This window comes from Notechis scutatus, chromosome Z, assembly GCF_049901735.1.
Source record: "Notechis scutatus isolate UNSWTSFEM ecotype Mainland chromosome Z, rNotScu1.2, whole genome shotgun sequence".
NCBI classification, from domain to species: Eukaryota; Metazoa; Chordata; class Lepidosauria; order Squamata; family Elapidae; genus Notechis; species Notechis scutatus.
The window spans coordinates 98,946,135-98,961,977 of NC_142025.1; the positions used below are offsets into that span (position 1 = coordinate 98,946,135).

The 15,843-nt window shown below is 38.0% G+C and overlaps 1 protein-coding gene across 4 annotated transcripts; it reads right to left on the reverse strand.

Annotated features, from left to right (window-relative positions):
- Positions 1-9,949: 9,949 nt before the first annotated feature.
- HOXB3 (homeobox B3) lies at positions 9,950-15,364 on the reverse strand. 4 transcript variants are annotated; one of them, XM_026669532.2, is made up of 3 exons: positions 14,767-15,364; positions 11,098-11,112; positions 9,950-10,780 (listed from the first exon to the last, which is right to left on the reverse strand). In XM_026669532.2, exons 1-3 carry the CDS (start codon positions 15,239-15,241, stop codon positions 10,014-10,016), a joined length of 1,257 nt encoding a protein of 418 aa, XP_026525317.1. In that variant the 5' UTR covers positions 15,242-15,364; the 3' UTR covers positions 9,950-10,013. The 4 variants fall into 4 exon arrangements, with proteins under 4 accessions (XP_026525317.1, XP_087803893.1, XP_026525318.1 ...); XM_087947767.1 differs by lacking the exon at positions 11,098-11,112 and adding an exon at positions 12,265-12,269 and having other exon boundaries at positions 9,950-10,763; XM_026669533.2 differs by lacking the exon at positions 11,098-11,112 and adding an exon at positions 12,675-12,690 and having other exon boundaries at positions 9,950-10,776.
- Positions 15,365-15,843: the final 479 nt, after the last annotated feature.

The following is a 15,843-nucleotide window of genomic DNA, read 5'->3' on the forward strand; positions in this document are numbered from 1 at the left end:
GGGGATGCGGGTGGGTGGGTGGGGAAGGAACGCTGGATATTTCAGGCCCTTCCAATATTTTATATCCTTTTTAATGTAAGTATTATTTGCAGTCTCCTCCCCCTTTTCTACCCACCTTTTTATTTTTATTTTTTAATATCTTATATTGCTGATAAAACAGGCGTATGGGGACCTTGCTCTATTAAACTGACGAGCAGGGATAAATTGCAGCCAATTCCTCATCACGTGACCTGGCTAGCCCAATAGCAGGGCCATCCTAGTTGAAAATAGAGGGTTGGGGTCCCCCCCATCATAGCTAATAATAATTGCAGCCATGACAATAATAACAGCAATAATACTCCCACTTGTCATGCTTGAAGATTTCTTGTCCTGATTATAAAAGCTAAATCCAGAGGAAGATGCTCCTTAAGATTTGACTGAGGAGGCAATAGTGGGCAAGAAGTTGATGAACAGGTAGCGATGTTTACAGTTTGTCTTTTAAGTTTATCTGGCAAATGGCTCAGGTGATAGGACCAATGAAGATGGGGAAAGGGGTGTTGAAAGAGAGGAGAGGTATACAGAAGAAACATCCCATTATTCTAAAATTTCTTCTCATTTAAGAATCAGCCCTACTGAAACAATGAGAAACGAACTCATGTGAAACAGCTGGTTTGAATCTTACCTGAATTAAAAACATTCCAAACTACCCAATTCAAATTTGTACGAAAGGACTTTGGAAAGTGTTTCTGATAATACATTCTAGAGCAGACGTTGGAATGTTTGAGGAGATGGGAAAAGATGGGACTTAGTAACCCAGGACCTATTTTAAAAAGCTTCTTTAAAAGAATACAGGAAAGAATAACTCCATTCTCCCAACAGTTTATCATTTTTCTCCTCTCAAATGAATATTTATGGGATCCTCAACTTAATTTTAAAAGCTTTCCTTCAAACATCAAAACTGGTTCTTAGGGATGTATCTAAGAATGTTTGTAGGCCTCCACCCCCATCTCCTTTTTAAAAGTTGTCCACAAACTGAGCAAGGAAAGAGCAGGGATTGAGGGGGAGAGGAAAGCGATCAATCTTTTCTCACCAAAGACTTCTGACAGGCAGCTGAGGCTTTGCTCACTTCTTAAAGAATTTGGATATTTAGCAGAATTTCTGAAAGAAGATTTTTCCCCCCCACAAATTTGGACTTGATTTGTAAAGGTACTAAATAAAATAGTTTGAAGGTTCATGGGTGGGAAATTGAGATGAGGTTAAAAAAGATAAACACCAAAGAGTATATGAGAATCTAAAATGTTGTTTACCATTTGTTTATTCAAGCTGCATTTTTTTCTAGCCTCAGAAACAATAGAAAATAGAAGTGGGAAACGTAGAGGGAAGAGGCAAAACTTAGAATATTGGTCAGTTCAAACATCCATGTGGGATGAAAATCTTAAATCTGAGAGAAACAAATACGTGAGGAAAATGTATTTCCAAAAGCCTATGTGGGCAGACTTCAAATGGGTTCTGAAAACTACAATAACAATAATGTAAATAACATTATTGGCAAAAGCAAAAATAATCCAGTATTTTGAAAGGTGTTTGCACTGCTGTGTCTTGTAGAATTGTTAAATCTTAAGTATTTCAAAGCTGTAGTCCAAATGTTATTTGGAAGCAGTAAAGTTCTTGCCCCAGATTATGGTATGTATTTTATTTTGGAAAACATGATTGAGTCCTGATTTTTTTTAAAAAAACCATCATATGTGAGAGTAAATATTCCATGGAAATGGGTTCCATTTCAACAGAGCAATGGATCTGAGTAGCAATGTTATTCTTTACATTTTCCAAAATGACAGCCACATTTGTAAAATTACTTTATTTTGGGTTATTATTTAATTTGAATAACCTCTAACTTTTGATTCTGTTACAACCTCCAAATTGGAAAGGAATGCAATGTAAAAGAAAGGCAATGAAAGAAAATGAGTGCTTCTATTTGTATTAGACTGCTAAAACATTAAGGTGGGGTGAAAAAATAAAAAGAAACAAATCAGTGTATTTGTAAGTTTCCTTTCAGTGCTTGAGTTTAGTCTGCAGAGAAGTTGCCAATAGAATTTCATCTTCAATTCCCTTTCATGCTGTGAACACCTCCTTTCCATATAAAGTCCATTTAGCTGATCATATTTGATCTAGCTGCATTTGCATTGCCGATATTAGTGCCATTCATTGTTTTCAACTAAAAACCACTGACTTTATTGGTTTGTCTGGTTCATCTAGACTACAGTGATGATGAATAATATTTTGTAATAATACAGATGCAAGATTATATGATGTTTTAGACACAGATTACAGAGATGGTTGGATCTAATATAACTAATTTGTCATAAATTCTGCCCCAACCCTGAGATCATCATGAGAAGTCCTGCTCCAGGTATCCTCAAATGCTGAAGCCTTGGTGGAAATCCCTTCCAGTTTTGGAATATTTTGCCCATTAAGATCCATATGATTCTACTTGGCTATTTTTCATAGCCTTTTAATTTCTGTTCTGTTGCTTTCAATAGTTGTATTCTGGTTCTTTTAAATCTTTGCTGTTTTTATAAATTATTTTAAAGAATTGGTATATGTATGAATTAGAGTTTTCTTTAAACTGCATGTTGCCCTAAGAGCTATAACTTTAGGATTGCTAGAAAGTTTTAGAAATAAATATCTAAATAAATATTTCACTCTGGGAAAAGTTAATTTTATGAATGAAAGAAATTTTTAATTTGTAAATCAGTGCATATCTTTAAAATATAAATATTGAAAAATAGAATTAAGGAAAGTCAAGTGATTAGTGGTATAAAATACTGAATGCTAAGAAGAAATGCAAATTTGTACAATTTTTCTGAAAGCATTTTTTGTTTTTACAACACTTGCCATTGTTTTTAATATAGAAAAAGAGAGAGAAGATCTTAAAAATTCTAGCTCTCAATATCTGTTTACACAAGATTCTGATGTTAGCTTATTCAACTAGATATAGAGAAAATTTGTTGGAAAGAATATACCAGGAATGCAGGGGAGATAATTTTTTGAACTGGTGAAGGTATGGCTGAAAGGTGAGTTTTCTTGGACATTATCAAAAGTTAGAGTTTTCTGGCCAATTAACCTTCATTTAACCTGAATTTTTTTAAACATGCTGAAATAACAGCCTTTTAACTTGATAGGAATTACTTCTGAATATAGGATTCTATAGTTGCTAAAAGGGCAATATGCAAGTATTAAAAATAGTAAAGTTTCCCTGTTTGACACATTTAGTTTAATATGTCTGAGAATGAGGCACTCCCACAGAAAATAACACTGATTTTAAATTTATAATCTGATTCTAAATTCTTGATTTTGAAAGCCAAGTTTTTTAGCATAATGGAACTTTCTCTTTCTTTGTATGTAATGGTGGCAGTCCTAATATAAGATAAAGAATGCACTATTACTCCCTAAGATTTATTTATTTTAGTAGCCTGCCAGGAAGTAGGTCTTTTTGCTAGAATAATTTATTTGAGGAAACCCTTTCACAAAGGTCTGAATAACACAGGGGCCAATATTTTAGTTTGGTTAAATCATCCATAAAATCACAGACAGGAAAATGATAGTGGGGGAGGGGGAGATACTGCATTCTTGACTATTGTTGCTTGATCAGATCCCAATCAAACTTTCCACGCTCTTATGCTTTTAAATTACAGCACCACAGAATATTAAATTACTTCTTGGATGGATGAGCATAACCCAGCTACAACCATGAATGCAAGAAAGGGTGCTTCGGGTGCTTTTAAAAAATGTTATTTATGATTGCATGAAAGCTTTAATTATCAGTGGAACTTAATATATCAACAAAACAAAATCAAATATTTTTTTAAGTCCCTCTGGCCTGAAATTCATGCTTGTTTGTAGAAGCAATCTATATTTCTCCTCCTTACATTTATTAAGGATAGATCCACAGACCAACAATAGATGGAAAGATAAGTCTTTAAAGCAGTGAGAATAGTGTTGCCATCTAGAATGTCTCTAATCATCCTGCTGAAGACAATGGAACTGTTTTGGAGCTCAGTTGACAGCAAATTGAGATCACATTTATACTGTACTAAAATAAACAATCTGCTGTAATATAAAGCAATTTGCAGCAGCCTTTCTAAGAAGCTATATACTAGGAAGAATTATGCGAAGCCAGTCCTGTCAACTCCAGTAAGAAGTTAATGAAGTGCAGGAAGAAAGTTCTACGAACCTGGCCTATGGTCTCTCTATATTTTATATATAGATAATATATACTGTATATATATTATCTCACATAATACCAGAAATATCTGCAGAATAAGAGTGTTTCAATATCCGCAGAGTAAGAGTGTTTAATATATTTGCATATGAGGTAGTTCACTTAACATGTGCATGGATAATGTGACAAGGCCTTTTTTAATATGGACAAATATTTACTTATGGCCAACACACTATAGCAAGTACTCTATCTCTGTGTCAATGTGACCGGTATGATTCATGTTCACTATAGTCCAACAAATCAGATTGGAGAATGCTGTGGCTAACGAATGCTTTGGTTCCTTCCCATAAAACTTTTAGAAGCAAGTGATGCTATTGCAGAAAGGACCACAACCTGAATTCAGCTAAGATGGTTCCACCCTATACACTTTATTTCTATGGCATAGGGGAAGTACAAATAGTAGCAGGTCCATAAAACAGTAGTATTGGGCCTATAACCATGTCTTCATAAAATCAGAGAACATACAATTCATTTACAGTTCATACTGAGATTGTACAGTCTCAAGTCTGAAGTTGGATAAATGCCTTTCTCTAAAATTGGTATTAATCAATAACATCAGAGCAAAAAAAATGCTGTTGCATCTGATTAGTTGACCATCTTTTATTCTATAATGGCCAAGCAGATGCTCCCATTCCTCACAAGCAGGACATAGCCCGAAGTCTTCTTCTACTGTTTTCCAGCATTTGATTTACAAAGATATGTTTCCTACTGTACAAAATTATTACAGACAGTGATGAGCTTAATAGGATGGCAACAAAACAATGGCATATGATCATTACAGGAAAAATGCAGTATCAGATCACTAAAACCTATACCAGAATAGCTGTCCTCAATCAACATACCCAAAGTCACTACTGAATTCACTTTTTCTAGTTTCATGCAGGACATTGAATTTTAGACTAATTGGGTTCTCAAAACCGCTCATACATAAACATATCCTAACCAAGGTTAGCATATTGTCAATTGATTTGGTTGTGCCTTCCTAACTCAGTCAGTGAATATGCAATATTCCAGTTAGACTTTTGGGACCAAAAGGCATTTTGTTCTGTTGGAGAATATTCCTCTATGTGGGGCCACATTCCATTGCATCAAGGGATGGAGTTGAATCAAGAAGTGGGTGGAGTCTTCTCACAGCTTCTGACTCACTCCTTTCATTTTCCTCCTTGGACAATAGGCTTGCCAAGGAAGGGACAGATCCCTTTTGCCCAAGGTCTCAATTGCTTGCTTGGAAAAAGGTTTTTGAAATTAAATTTCAAGGTTAGAACATTCATAGAAGTACTATTTGATTCTTTATACCATCCAACAAACAGTGGGATGCGCCACAGAAAGTCCACTTTAGTTCCCAACTGCCCTTTCTAACAGGAACATTAACTGGCATTATGTTTTTACTTTAGGAAATATGCTGTAAGTGCAGAGATCACACAAATAGGGAGGGTCATAGACGTTGCACAAATGAAATCCCCACATTGACTATGCTGAATTAAAAAAAATACTTCCAGTCATAAACTCCACACACACAAAATTATTTCCACTTGCCAAATCCAGTAAAGAAAATGATTCAGAATGAAATGTTCATCTTCTTCTCTCCCACAAGAGATTTCATAAGTGCAAGGCAAAAAGCTTGACTTCAGTCACAGAGGATAATGTTTTCTATGGTTTAAAAATATACTATAGAAGAAAAGCAGTGATGGAAACAAACTTCCTAGCTGATACTAGAGTTTTAGAATCTCTGGGCTTAAGTTTTAGAGGATTCTTTTATTGATTTTAGCATGTGATAAACTAGCTTTGCAGTGTTTAGGGATCCTCCTGCAGATCATGCAGGTGAGGTGACCTTCTGCCCCCAAATTCTGCTTTAAAGGCTCCATTGCCACACCCCTTCCTCGAAAGGTGGAGTTAACAAAGGATCTTCTTAATAATAATAGCTCTTTTCTTTAGTAACATTTTTTCCAATCTGAATCATTCTTCTGCCACAAAAACATGACATTCTAATTTGACAGGACGTTTACATTAGGCTCCAGTCTCATAAGAGTTTTGTAAAGAGTAAATTCTCATCCTGGCTGGGAGCTTAAAAGGCAGATTAAGGCAAGATTAATTCTTATCTGTCTCTATTTTAAGCACCTTCCCTCCCTCCCTTCCCCCCAACTTTCAATGCTCCAAACAGCATCTGCTTTCAACTCTTTTCTTGCTTTACTTTGTGATTTAATTTCACCATAAGTTCTCCCCCACTCACTCTTAATTTCAGCAAGAAAGCCCGTGTGCCTTTTGTTATGATTAATCATTTTCCTTTGTTTTCATTTTAGGCCCAATGGCTGTTTAGTCTGGACAACACATGATCACCCTTCTTTGTATGTGCACAAGATGAAGGGTAATTTTAATTGGCGTGAGACTACTTAGAACAAGATATTTCAAGTGGATGTGGGGAGACTGGGGTCATTGTGGGGGGAGGAAAATAACTCCCCAATGATTAACTTTTAAAATTATTATAATCAGCTGGAGAAAGTCCTGTTATTTTATAAGCTCTAAAATAAAACAGTGACTGTCATAACCAAAAGAATAAACAGAATCAAAGAAGGTGGGATAAGACAGATAAATGCCTTTCTCATTAATGGCTGAAAAATGTAGAAATCTTTTTTTTTTTAAAGTGAACATCTTCATTCTACTTGATACCTTCTTTTTCTTCCTGTTTTCAAATCTGACAAATAGGACAAGAATAAATTAAGAACAGAAAGTTTATTCAAGAATTGTTCAACAGACAACCCTTTCAGCAAAGAAATAAACTTATCTACTGTAAAGAACAAAGGAAGATGCTTCAAAAAAGAGAAAGAAGTGGTAGTGAAGGAAGAAGAGAATTAGATGGGTTGGGGATTAGCTAGTTCTTCTAACTGAGGACTATACAATTACAGCCTGATTTCATGCCTCCAGTAGAACTAAACACATTATTTTAAGTACGAAGGTAACTACTGGCCTTTTCCCTAAATTACAATAACTAAAAAAGAATAGGAAGAACAAGAAGAATGGAAAATAAAATTTGGTTGTACAATGACAAAAAAAAGACACCATTGTCCTTTATAACAAGTCAATACTAAAAAAAGTACATTTTCCTTATAAATACATAAATGTTGGGGATAAATAATGCAACAAAATAAAAAATAGTTTAAAACTGGCTATAACCAATAAATATAATATAATATAATATATATTTATATATTTATATATATGAATGTTTACTGGAACATGGCACACCTCCATTGAAAATAGTATTCCAATGTGTGTCCTTCAAATGTTGGTATATATAGCCATTAAAATGTAAACTCTAAGTGCAAGAAAGAATGTCAGGCCAAAGAAGAGGCACCAGTAAAGGAATCCTCTCCCCAAAGGATCTTTTACTTTGCTTCCATTTGGAGGACATAACAGTTTCTGATCAAATATACCCTGTTTTCACGTTCAAGAGAAGTTATGCAGACAAATGCAAAGACATATTATATGTGAGAGAGGCTCCCAGTTCTTAACCAACCTTGAAACCAAAATCATAAAGAAAGGTAGGTAATCATGGGAAGAACAAAGGGGAGGTCTCTATTTTTCTCCTTCCAGATGTTAGGTTTTTATTTGTATAAGCAATCTCAATTTTGCTGTTAAATTTACTTAGTAAAGAAACCACTGCCCGATTCTGAAAAACAAAACATCTGCTAGAATTAAAAAAGAGAGAGGGGAATATAGCAGTGAATAATTTGTAAGGATTGGGTTGGTGAAACTGGACAAAACACCCTTATATGGATGAAGATACACTGATAATGGAAAAAAGACAGTTTTCCATTCAATACCTTAGATTTATCTTTCTTTGTAAAATAAATCTTTAAGAATTGTGATAGATTAGTATTTAGTTAAGGGAGCAAGACATAGATATAAGAAATATTGAGGTGCATTTAAGATCTACACCAGATCTTTTTGTGCATGTTATATGAACTTTTTTAAAAATGTAACAGAAATTGTCTATTTCAGTTGATTTCAGAAGAATCAGGACATTTTAATACATTCAAAACATTTGTGTCAAAACCTCAGGACAGTTATAGATATATATATATATATGTGAAAAATCTCAGGACAGATATATATGTGAAATTCAGATATATATCTGAAACAGATTCTTAAAAAAGAATTTCAAAAGGGGATGAAATTCCTTTCCCCCTTATAAAAATGAGTTTTCCTCTGAGTCCCTCAGAGTATGTATGTGAATCCCTCTGTGTGTGTATGTGTGTGTAAGTGTATGTTCCTGTATGGTTGATTGTCTCCAGACACCTATATACCCTTCTATAATTGTAAACAAAATATTTGCATACTTTTAAGAAAAGAAAATACTTGAAACGAACAGATGTAAATTCTACAGCTAGACAACTTTCAGCAGAAAATTCTCTTGTACAAACTGCATTGAAATAAATAGTATGTAAAGTTTTTGGGAGGAGGGAGGATTGTGTCAGTGATTTCAGCAAGTCTTTTTCATGAGGCAGTCATACACACATTCAAACCCTTTCTATCAAATTGAAGTCTTAATAAATCTATCAATAATCAATCTATATTTAAGGAACCTATTATGTATAAATAAGCTGCTGTTTTATGATCTGTATAGGACATATACACATGACTGGAAAGTTTGCTCCTAATCTCATTAAGAATCCTTACTGCCTTCATGATTGGGAATGCAATTTGGGAACAAATAGAATGGCGACTTCTTTCCCTATTGAAGTTATTTCAATTCCAATGTAATGGAGTTTTACTTAGAAGTAATTAAGATTTTAGTAGTTATGAAAAGAGAGTGATATATAACAGTGGTATGCATCTGTTGGTGTCTAGATGATCCAGATTACATCTCCCACAACCCTTTTCTACTTATTAGCTTACCAGAACTAATAAATAAATAAATTTGCACCTAGGATGGCTGATAGGAGTTTAAATCCAAAAAATGTAAAAGGACTGAAATGAATCTCCTACATAGTGAGCTGAGACAGTTCTTCAGCTTTTCTTTAGATTGAAATAATGTTCTATCCTGCCTGTGGAAAGTCTGTACCCCATGAAAATGTGCTGCTTTGTTCAAGATGTTATCATGACTAGTTAAAAACATGGTTCCCACAAGTGTATTCATAAAACCAACAAGACTTGTGGGTCCAAGAAAGTTTAAGTTTACTCTCACCCCTCCCCCATGCTCCCTCTGCCTAAAGTGGACTAGAACATAAAAGATAGAGTGTGATTAAGATGCATTTCTCAAGTAATTTCTCACACTGAAGAAAAAGGAATAGATTATGGACTTTTCTGCACTTTGGGATTGCATTAGTCTGGCCATTCCTAGCCTAGATTTGCAACAGGTCTTTTAGAGTTCAACCAGGGCTGGTCCCTAGGATTTGTTCATTTTAATCAAGATTTGTTATCTTGTCCATATGAACAGCACTTAGTCTGGCTGGTGCTTTCACCTTTCTTTGAGAGAGGAATATACAGGAATACTTCTACTCCAGAGAGCATGGCTTAGCCAGAAGCCTCCTAAACTCTGTATCACTCTAGGGATAAATCTGGCAGGAATGGCAAGACACAGCATGCATAAACTGTGCTCCTGAAACAATAGGGTTTGATTTTCATAAAGGGTTTCAACACAAATGTTTGTTTGTCCATTTCTTTTTGCATAACCAGTTTGTCCCCTGACTGACCAATCCCACATCCATCTCCTTTTTCTATTAACTCCCCACCGAGTCTGCCCTGCTCTTCATCACAGATGGGTCAGTTTGGGTGCCTCTTGGATTCTACCCTGAGTAGAAGCATGGTGAGAAGAAAGGTCTGTATAGGTTGGGTGAGCCTCACAAGGCCCATGGTGCTGGTTGGAGGCCATCTGGGGCCCCCCATTGTATTCCATGCTGTGGGGCTGATGATGTTGAAGGGGGTTCAGCCCATAAAGTGATGAAGCAGAGTTGGGCATAGAATCCACATAATTGCCACCCACATAGACTGGGCTGCCTTGCATATTGGGGGGGCCGTAGCTGCCACTCCCATTACCCTGTAAGACATGAGGATCATATTCGGGTGCCGTGTTGGCATACTTCTGTTGGCTGGGGCATCCTTTGATGGGGTTTTGGTAGGCAGTGGGTATGGCATAGGCATTCTGGTGTGGTTTGTTGAAAGAGGGTGGAGATGGAGCTTCATAGTTTGAAGTCATGGGGTGTAGGGCATTCAGGAAGCCTGCAGAGGACTGTAGGGCTTGGGGCGGACTCCCTGTGGGAGAAGGTCCCCCAGGGGATGACCCAAGGCCTTTTGACTTCTGATCCTTTTTGTATTTCATCCTCCGATTCTGGAACCAGATCTTGATCTGCCGCTCACTGAGGTTTAACAGGTTAGCCATCTCCACTCGGCGTGGTCTGCAAAGGTAGCGGTTGAAATGGAATTCCTTCTCCAGCTCAACCAGCTGGGCACTGGTGTAAGCTGTGCGGGCCCTCTTGGAGGCTGAGGAGCCTGGAGGGCTTTTCTCGCCGCTGCAGCTTTCTGGAAAGAAGGTCGGGAAATGAAATCAAAGATAATTACTTACATGCAGAAAATTGAATGCACAGGCTTCTTAATAAATCCTCCTATGGGCGAGAAGGCTACACTCTCCCCCCCAGTCCCCACTCCATAATCATGTCATTTATTAAGAGTTCTGTTCTCCAAAGCTGCCCCACGCTTTATGAAAATTTGATCATGTCATGCAGAAAAGAAATCCAGGGCAATTTATTTGGGAGTCGATTATTTTGAAGCAGACCCTTTCAGAGGAAATTATGTAGGCAAGGTTAGCAAGGCAAAATGAAGTATCTAGGTATATAAACCTGCCCTGCATGTAGCTCGCCTGGTCTGCTAGTCTGAATTAGTGAGTGCCCGCCTGCTTTGAGAGAACTCAGACGTCTGCTTCCCAGGGTACATACACAAACACACACACACAGACACACACTGCACTTTTGAAAGGCACAAACCCATTGCAAGTCCCCACTTATTCCAAGGGAGGGTTGCATAGGAGAACTTCTTATGGGATTGTGTCCAGAAATTTTTATAATCAAAAGTGCAAAAGATGGAAAGGGAAGCAAGCTTTCTGTACAAATCCAAATTCTGATATTTACCTTGTGCTTTAAAGTAAATGAGAATTGTGTTTGTTTTTTAAGGAATGGGAATTGCTCCCCGACCCTCCAATCCTGACTTGCAAGAAAGATTGGCTGTGAAGCAAAAAGACTCAGGCCCAGGATACACATACAAAAGAATATGTTAACAGAGATTTAAGGCAATGCAGCAGGACTAATGATTTAAAACTGCAATTGGAGGAGCCATTAATAATAAATAGCTCCCCCCTCCCCATTGTAGAAATCCTTTTTATTCCACATCACAGAAGCAAGTGTAATATGGAAACTATGTTTTTTTTCAAATGATTTCTATACACAACCTGAAATGGAAAAAATCCCCACTCTATTGCTCAAGAATTTACCACCCCTTCAACCATACACCTCTTCTCTGCCTTATTTGCAAGTGTTTTGCATTGTAAGAAACTTCATTATCATCATAATTTTATCCATTGTCTATCCACTGCAGAATGAAGCAAGAAACCTGTACCCCAAAATATGTGTATACATGAATATATACAGAGATAAATGGTACCTGGGGGAATTGCAGATAATTTGAAGCCATAGTTAATATCTGTTGAATAAATTTGTAACTTTCCCTTCTCTGTTGTGAAGTACGGTAAAATCCCTGTGTTCTTGCAGTGAGAAGAGAGGTAAAGAAAGTGTAAGAGTTTTAAGAAAATGTTTTTACATGGGACAAAAGCAGAATTTGAGGGTAAGATTAATGCAGATTTGGTGAACGTTGGTGAGAGTCCACATGCTCTTCAGGGCATGTGGTTTATGAAGCTGCAAATTTACAAAGTTATTGCCTTAAAACTTACACGTTTCAGTAAAGGAGGAAACTTTTTGCATTTAGTTCTGAATTATAGGCATTATGTGTGAAACTGGATCTAATTCATACTGTTATTCTTTTAGGGTATGATTCCATCAATATTTAGTCAATGCAACATTTGCAAATTTTTATTCACGAATTTAAAGATTATGCAAGAGGAATTGCTATATGAAAATCAGGATATAATCTGTCCCAGAAGTTCCCAAATCTTTTGTTCTCACTGGTATATTGGAATTTTAGAATATGCTGTGGGGTGCTCTCTTAGAATGACTGCTTTGGAATTTATTCTTTCCCCAAATGACTGCCATTGGGGAAAACAACACAGATTTATCAGAATGTTACCTACCCCTCCAACCAGTGTGGCTGTTCCCCTGTAGGGTGCTCACTACTTAACATTGTTTGCTGTTGTCCTTACTCTGGGCTAGTGGACATGAATCCAGAAATAGTACTGGGCTGCAGCCACCTATCATTTTTATTTTCTTTAAAAACATATAAATCAACCTAATGGAGTCCATTGGGGCCCAAAGGCATTAGAGTTAATAAAGGTGATGCTGGAGGATGGTGCTTTGCTCATGCAGCATGCCAATTTCCAATTCATTTTTAATTGAAAGGTTTTTTAAATGTAAAAAGTCTATCAGACGTGATGTCTCCAGGCACATAGATGCCACACTGGGATTCCAGCTATTGCCTTTTAGTAGGACAATATTAACATGCTCAAACATATTAATCCGGTTGCTCTCTTAATTCAAGCATGACTTAGCTCTATACCTTTTGTGCAATAACACATTCATGCAAATTATTAATCCAAATTAAACTGTGTCATAGTACACAATTTTGAATAGGGCTGCTGATTCAAAATCACTTAGTATAGCAAATTGGCTACAAGAAGTTTAATTGTCAAATAAAATTATTTATATTAGGAAAGGAACATCATTGACTTAAAAAGAATGTATATCTAAAAAAGAATTGTAATCTAAGTATATTTAGAATTGAACTCTAATAACATTATTCTCACTTGCTTCCATTTGATTTTAAGATCTTGACACCAATGTGCTTAGAAATGAATCTGGAGCCATTGACATTTGTGGCTATTATAAACTTTGTCCTTTATAAAACCTGTTATTTCTAATAATTTTATAGTTCAAATATCAAGCAAAAAACCCAAAACAAATATCTTTTCCTACTAGGCAAGATTTGGACTAAATGACTACATTATTCATGGACAAAATACATTTTATATGATATTAGAAGGTGGAGATTGGGAAACAGTAGCTTTCATGCCTGCAACAAATTGGACAATCTCTGCTGGATATTAGTGAGCATCCATGCTAAACCAATGGCATATAAAATGGAGTATAACACACATCTCAGGACTTTGATGGAAATACATTTTGTCAGGTGTAAAAAACAGACATTGTAACTGGAGACCATAACTCAGCTCTGCCCAGACTGTCTGGTTTGAAGAAGACACGTTCTACGTCCAGCAGACTGAAGAAAGAGATGACAAGGCCCTATGGTGGAAGGGTGGATAGAAGCTCTTTGGAAAGTCATCAAAACCAGCAAGACCCTCTTTCATGAGACAAAGACAAACTGCAAGCTTTCGGATTCAATTGTGTTTTACCTTCAGAGAAGAGGTTTATGTTCTTCCTTTTTTTATTTTTAGTTAGGAGCATTACAGAATGACCAACTCACATGTAGAAACCTACACTATGTCCAACAGCTGGGACTAATGGAAGTTAACTTTCTGACCATCAAAAAGGGAAGTGTTTTGAGTCCCAATTTTACTAGCGGCAGAACTTCTGCATACAGCAGCTGTAGGTCTGAAAGACAGAGCATTACTTCAATATAAGTAGATGATATTAATCATCCTGTGTAATTAGTATCCAAATCCATATCCTTTGAAGGAATGGAGGTAGGAAGGAGGTTGAATTTATTAATACATAGAACTGAAGTGAGGAACCTGCCATCTTTAGCCCTTCATGCAAAATTCACAAAATCACTCCTACTGTATCCATACCTTGTTCTATTTCCATTCTGGCACTCTCAGTTCTGTCTCTGGGACAGATTCCTGTCTTTGTTGCAATCCATTTCTCACCTCAATAACAAGATTTTCCCTAAAGATCTAATTTCCAGGCAGAGATCCTTTTCCTCAGTTATCTTAATTACTGCTTTCTTCTAATCCAAAAATGTAGAATAGGGCCACCACCATCACCCTGAGCTAGCATGACTCTGCTGGTGTGGATTGTAGTTCCACCCAGGTTGCTTGCCCCAGTGATGTTCTTCCAGGGCCAAGCAGGCTGCCTCCCCAGCCTAAACCTTTCAGATGGGGTGGGGATGGATGGAGAACATAGCACTACACACACAGTGCCCAACAATGCCCTTCTTAAAAAGGCAAATATTGCATTGGCTTGCACTCCTTCACCACTTCTCTTTCTTGTACCCCTTCACCAGCTATCTATAACTAAACTGGGCTTGCTTGTGTATGGCCAGGGAGGGAGTAATGGGCACTGTGGGTGCATGGGAAGTGTGGGGCTATTTCCAAAAGCAGAAGATACCTGCGCAGGGGGAGCTGTTTTTCTGCTTGGCGTTTTGCCTCGACTCTTTCATCCAGGGGAAAATCTGCTTGGTGAGGGCGGCGTTACTAGAGGCCAGGCTGGATTTGCTCGGGACACTTTTGACCGCCCCCGATTGGCTATGGTTATTGCTGCCGCCGGTGCTGTTGGATGTGGTGCTGCCGCTCCCGCTGGTGGCGGTGATGGGGTTGGTGGGTGGTGAGACGGGCGGGGGCGGGTGGTGCTCCTGAGGCAAGCTGGGGCGCAGGCAGCTCCCGTTCAGGTCCTTCGTCTTGGCAAGCGGGGCCGCGTTGCCCAGAGACTGGAGGGTGCAGGCAGGACGCTGGTAATCACTCTCCACATGAGCCGCGGGCTGGAAAGGCTGCGGAGAAGGGCCCTCGTAACCAAAGCCGTTGGCCCCCGGATAGGAATAAGCCCCAAAGAGCGGGGAGGTGTCGTAGTAGCTGGTCTTCTGCATGGCTGGGGTTCCCCGAGGCGCTCGCTCGCTGTTACCAGGCTCCGGTTGGCCCTCTCATGGAAGGACATTGGCACCCCCCGGGTCACGTGACAAGGGGCCTTCCCTTCCCCCGGTGTCTTTTGGAAGATGACCTGAAAGGTTAGAAGGCACACACAATGATACGGCTCGGCCTCTGAATCCATCTTAGCGGCTGAAAAGCGCGTGACATGAATAGCTGGCCGGCTACGGAGGAGGGCGGGGAGCAGGGAGCAGATGCCGCTGCCGACAGCTTTTTGCCGGGTGCTCTGAGATGCATCTCGCCTCTCTCCATTGGGCTAAGATTTCTAGATATATACATATAATCCACATTCACACACACACGAGGGGGGGGGCTTCATACAGGAGAACCGTTCACCAAATCAGTGCCTCAGTGGCGTTTCCCTCTTCTGTTGTTCTAAAGTTCAGTTGTTTTTGTTCGTGTGCTTATTTTTTTTTTTTAACAACACCACTACCTATATATATAGTTCCTGTAGACCGAGAAAGAAATCGCTGTCGCAGGATTTATTTTAGGTCATTTAACTCAATTCTCCAAAATCTCTGCAGTGGGTATAGTCCAGTTACCT

Excerpts from the sequence above, each read along its gene's own strand:
- HOXB3 (XM_026669532.2), bottom strand. The coding sequence starts at position 15,241 with ATGCAGAAGACCAGCTACTACGACACCTCCCCGCTCTTTGGGGCTTAT.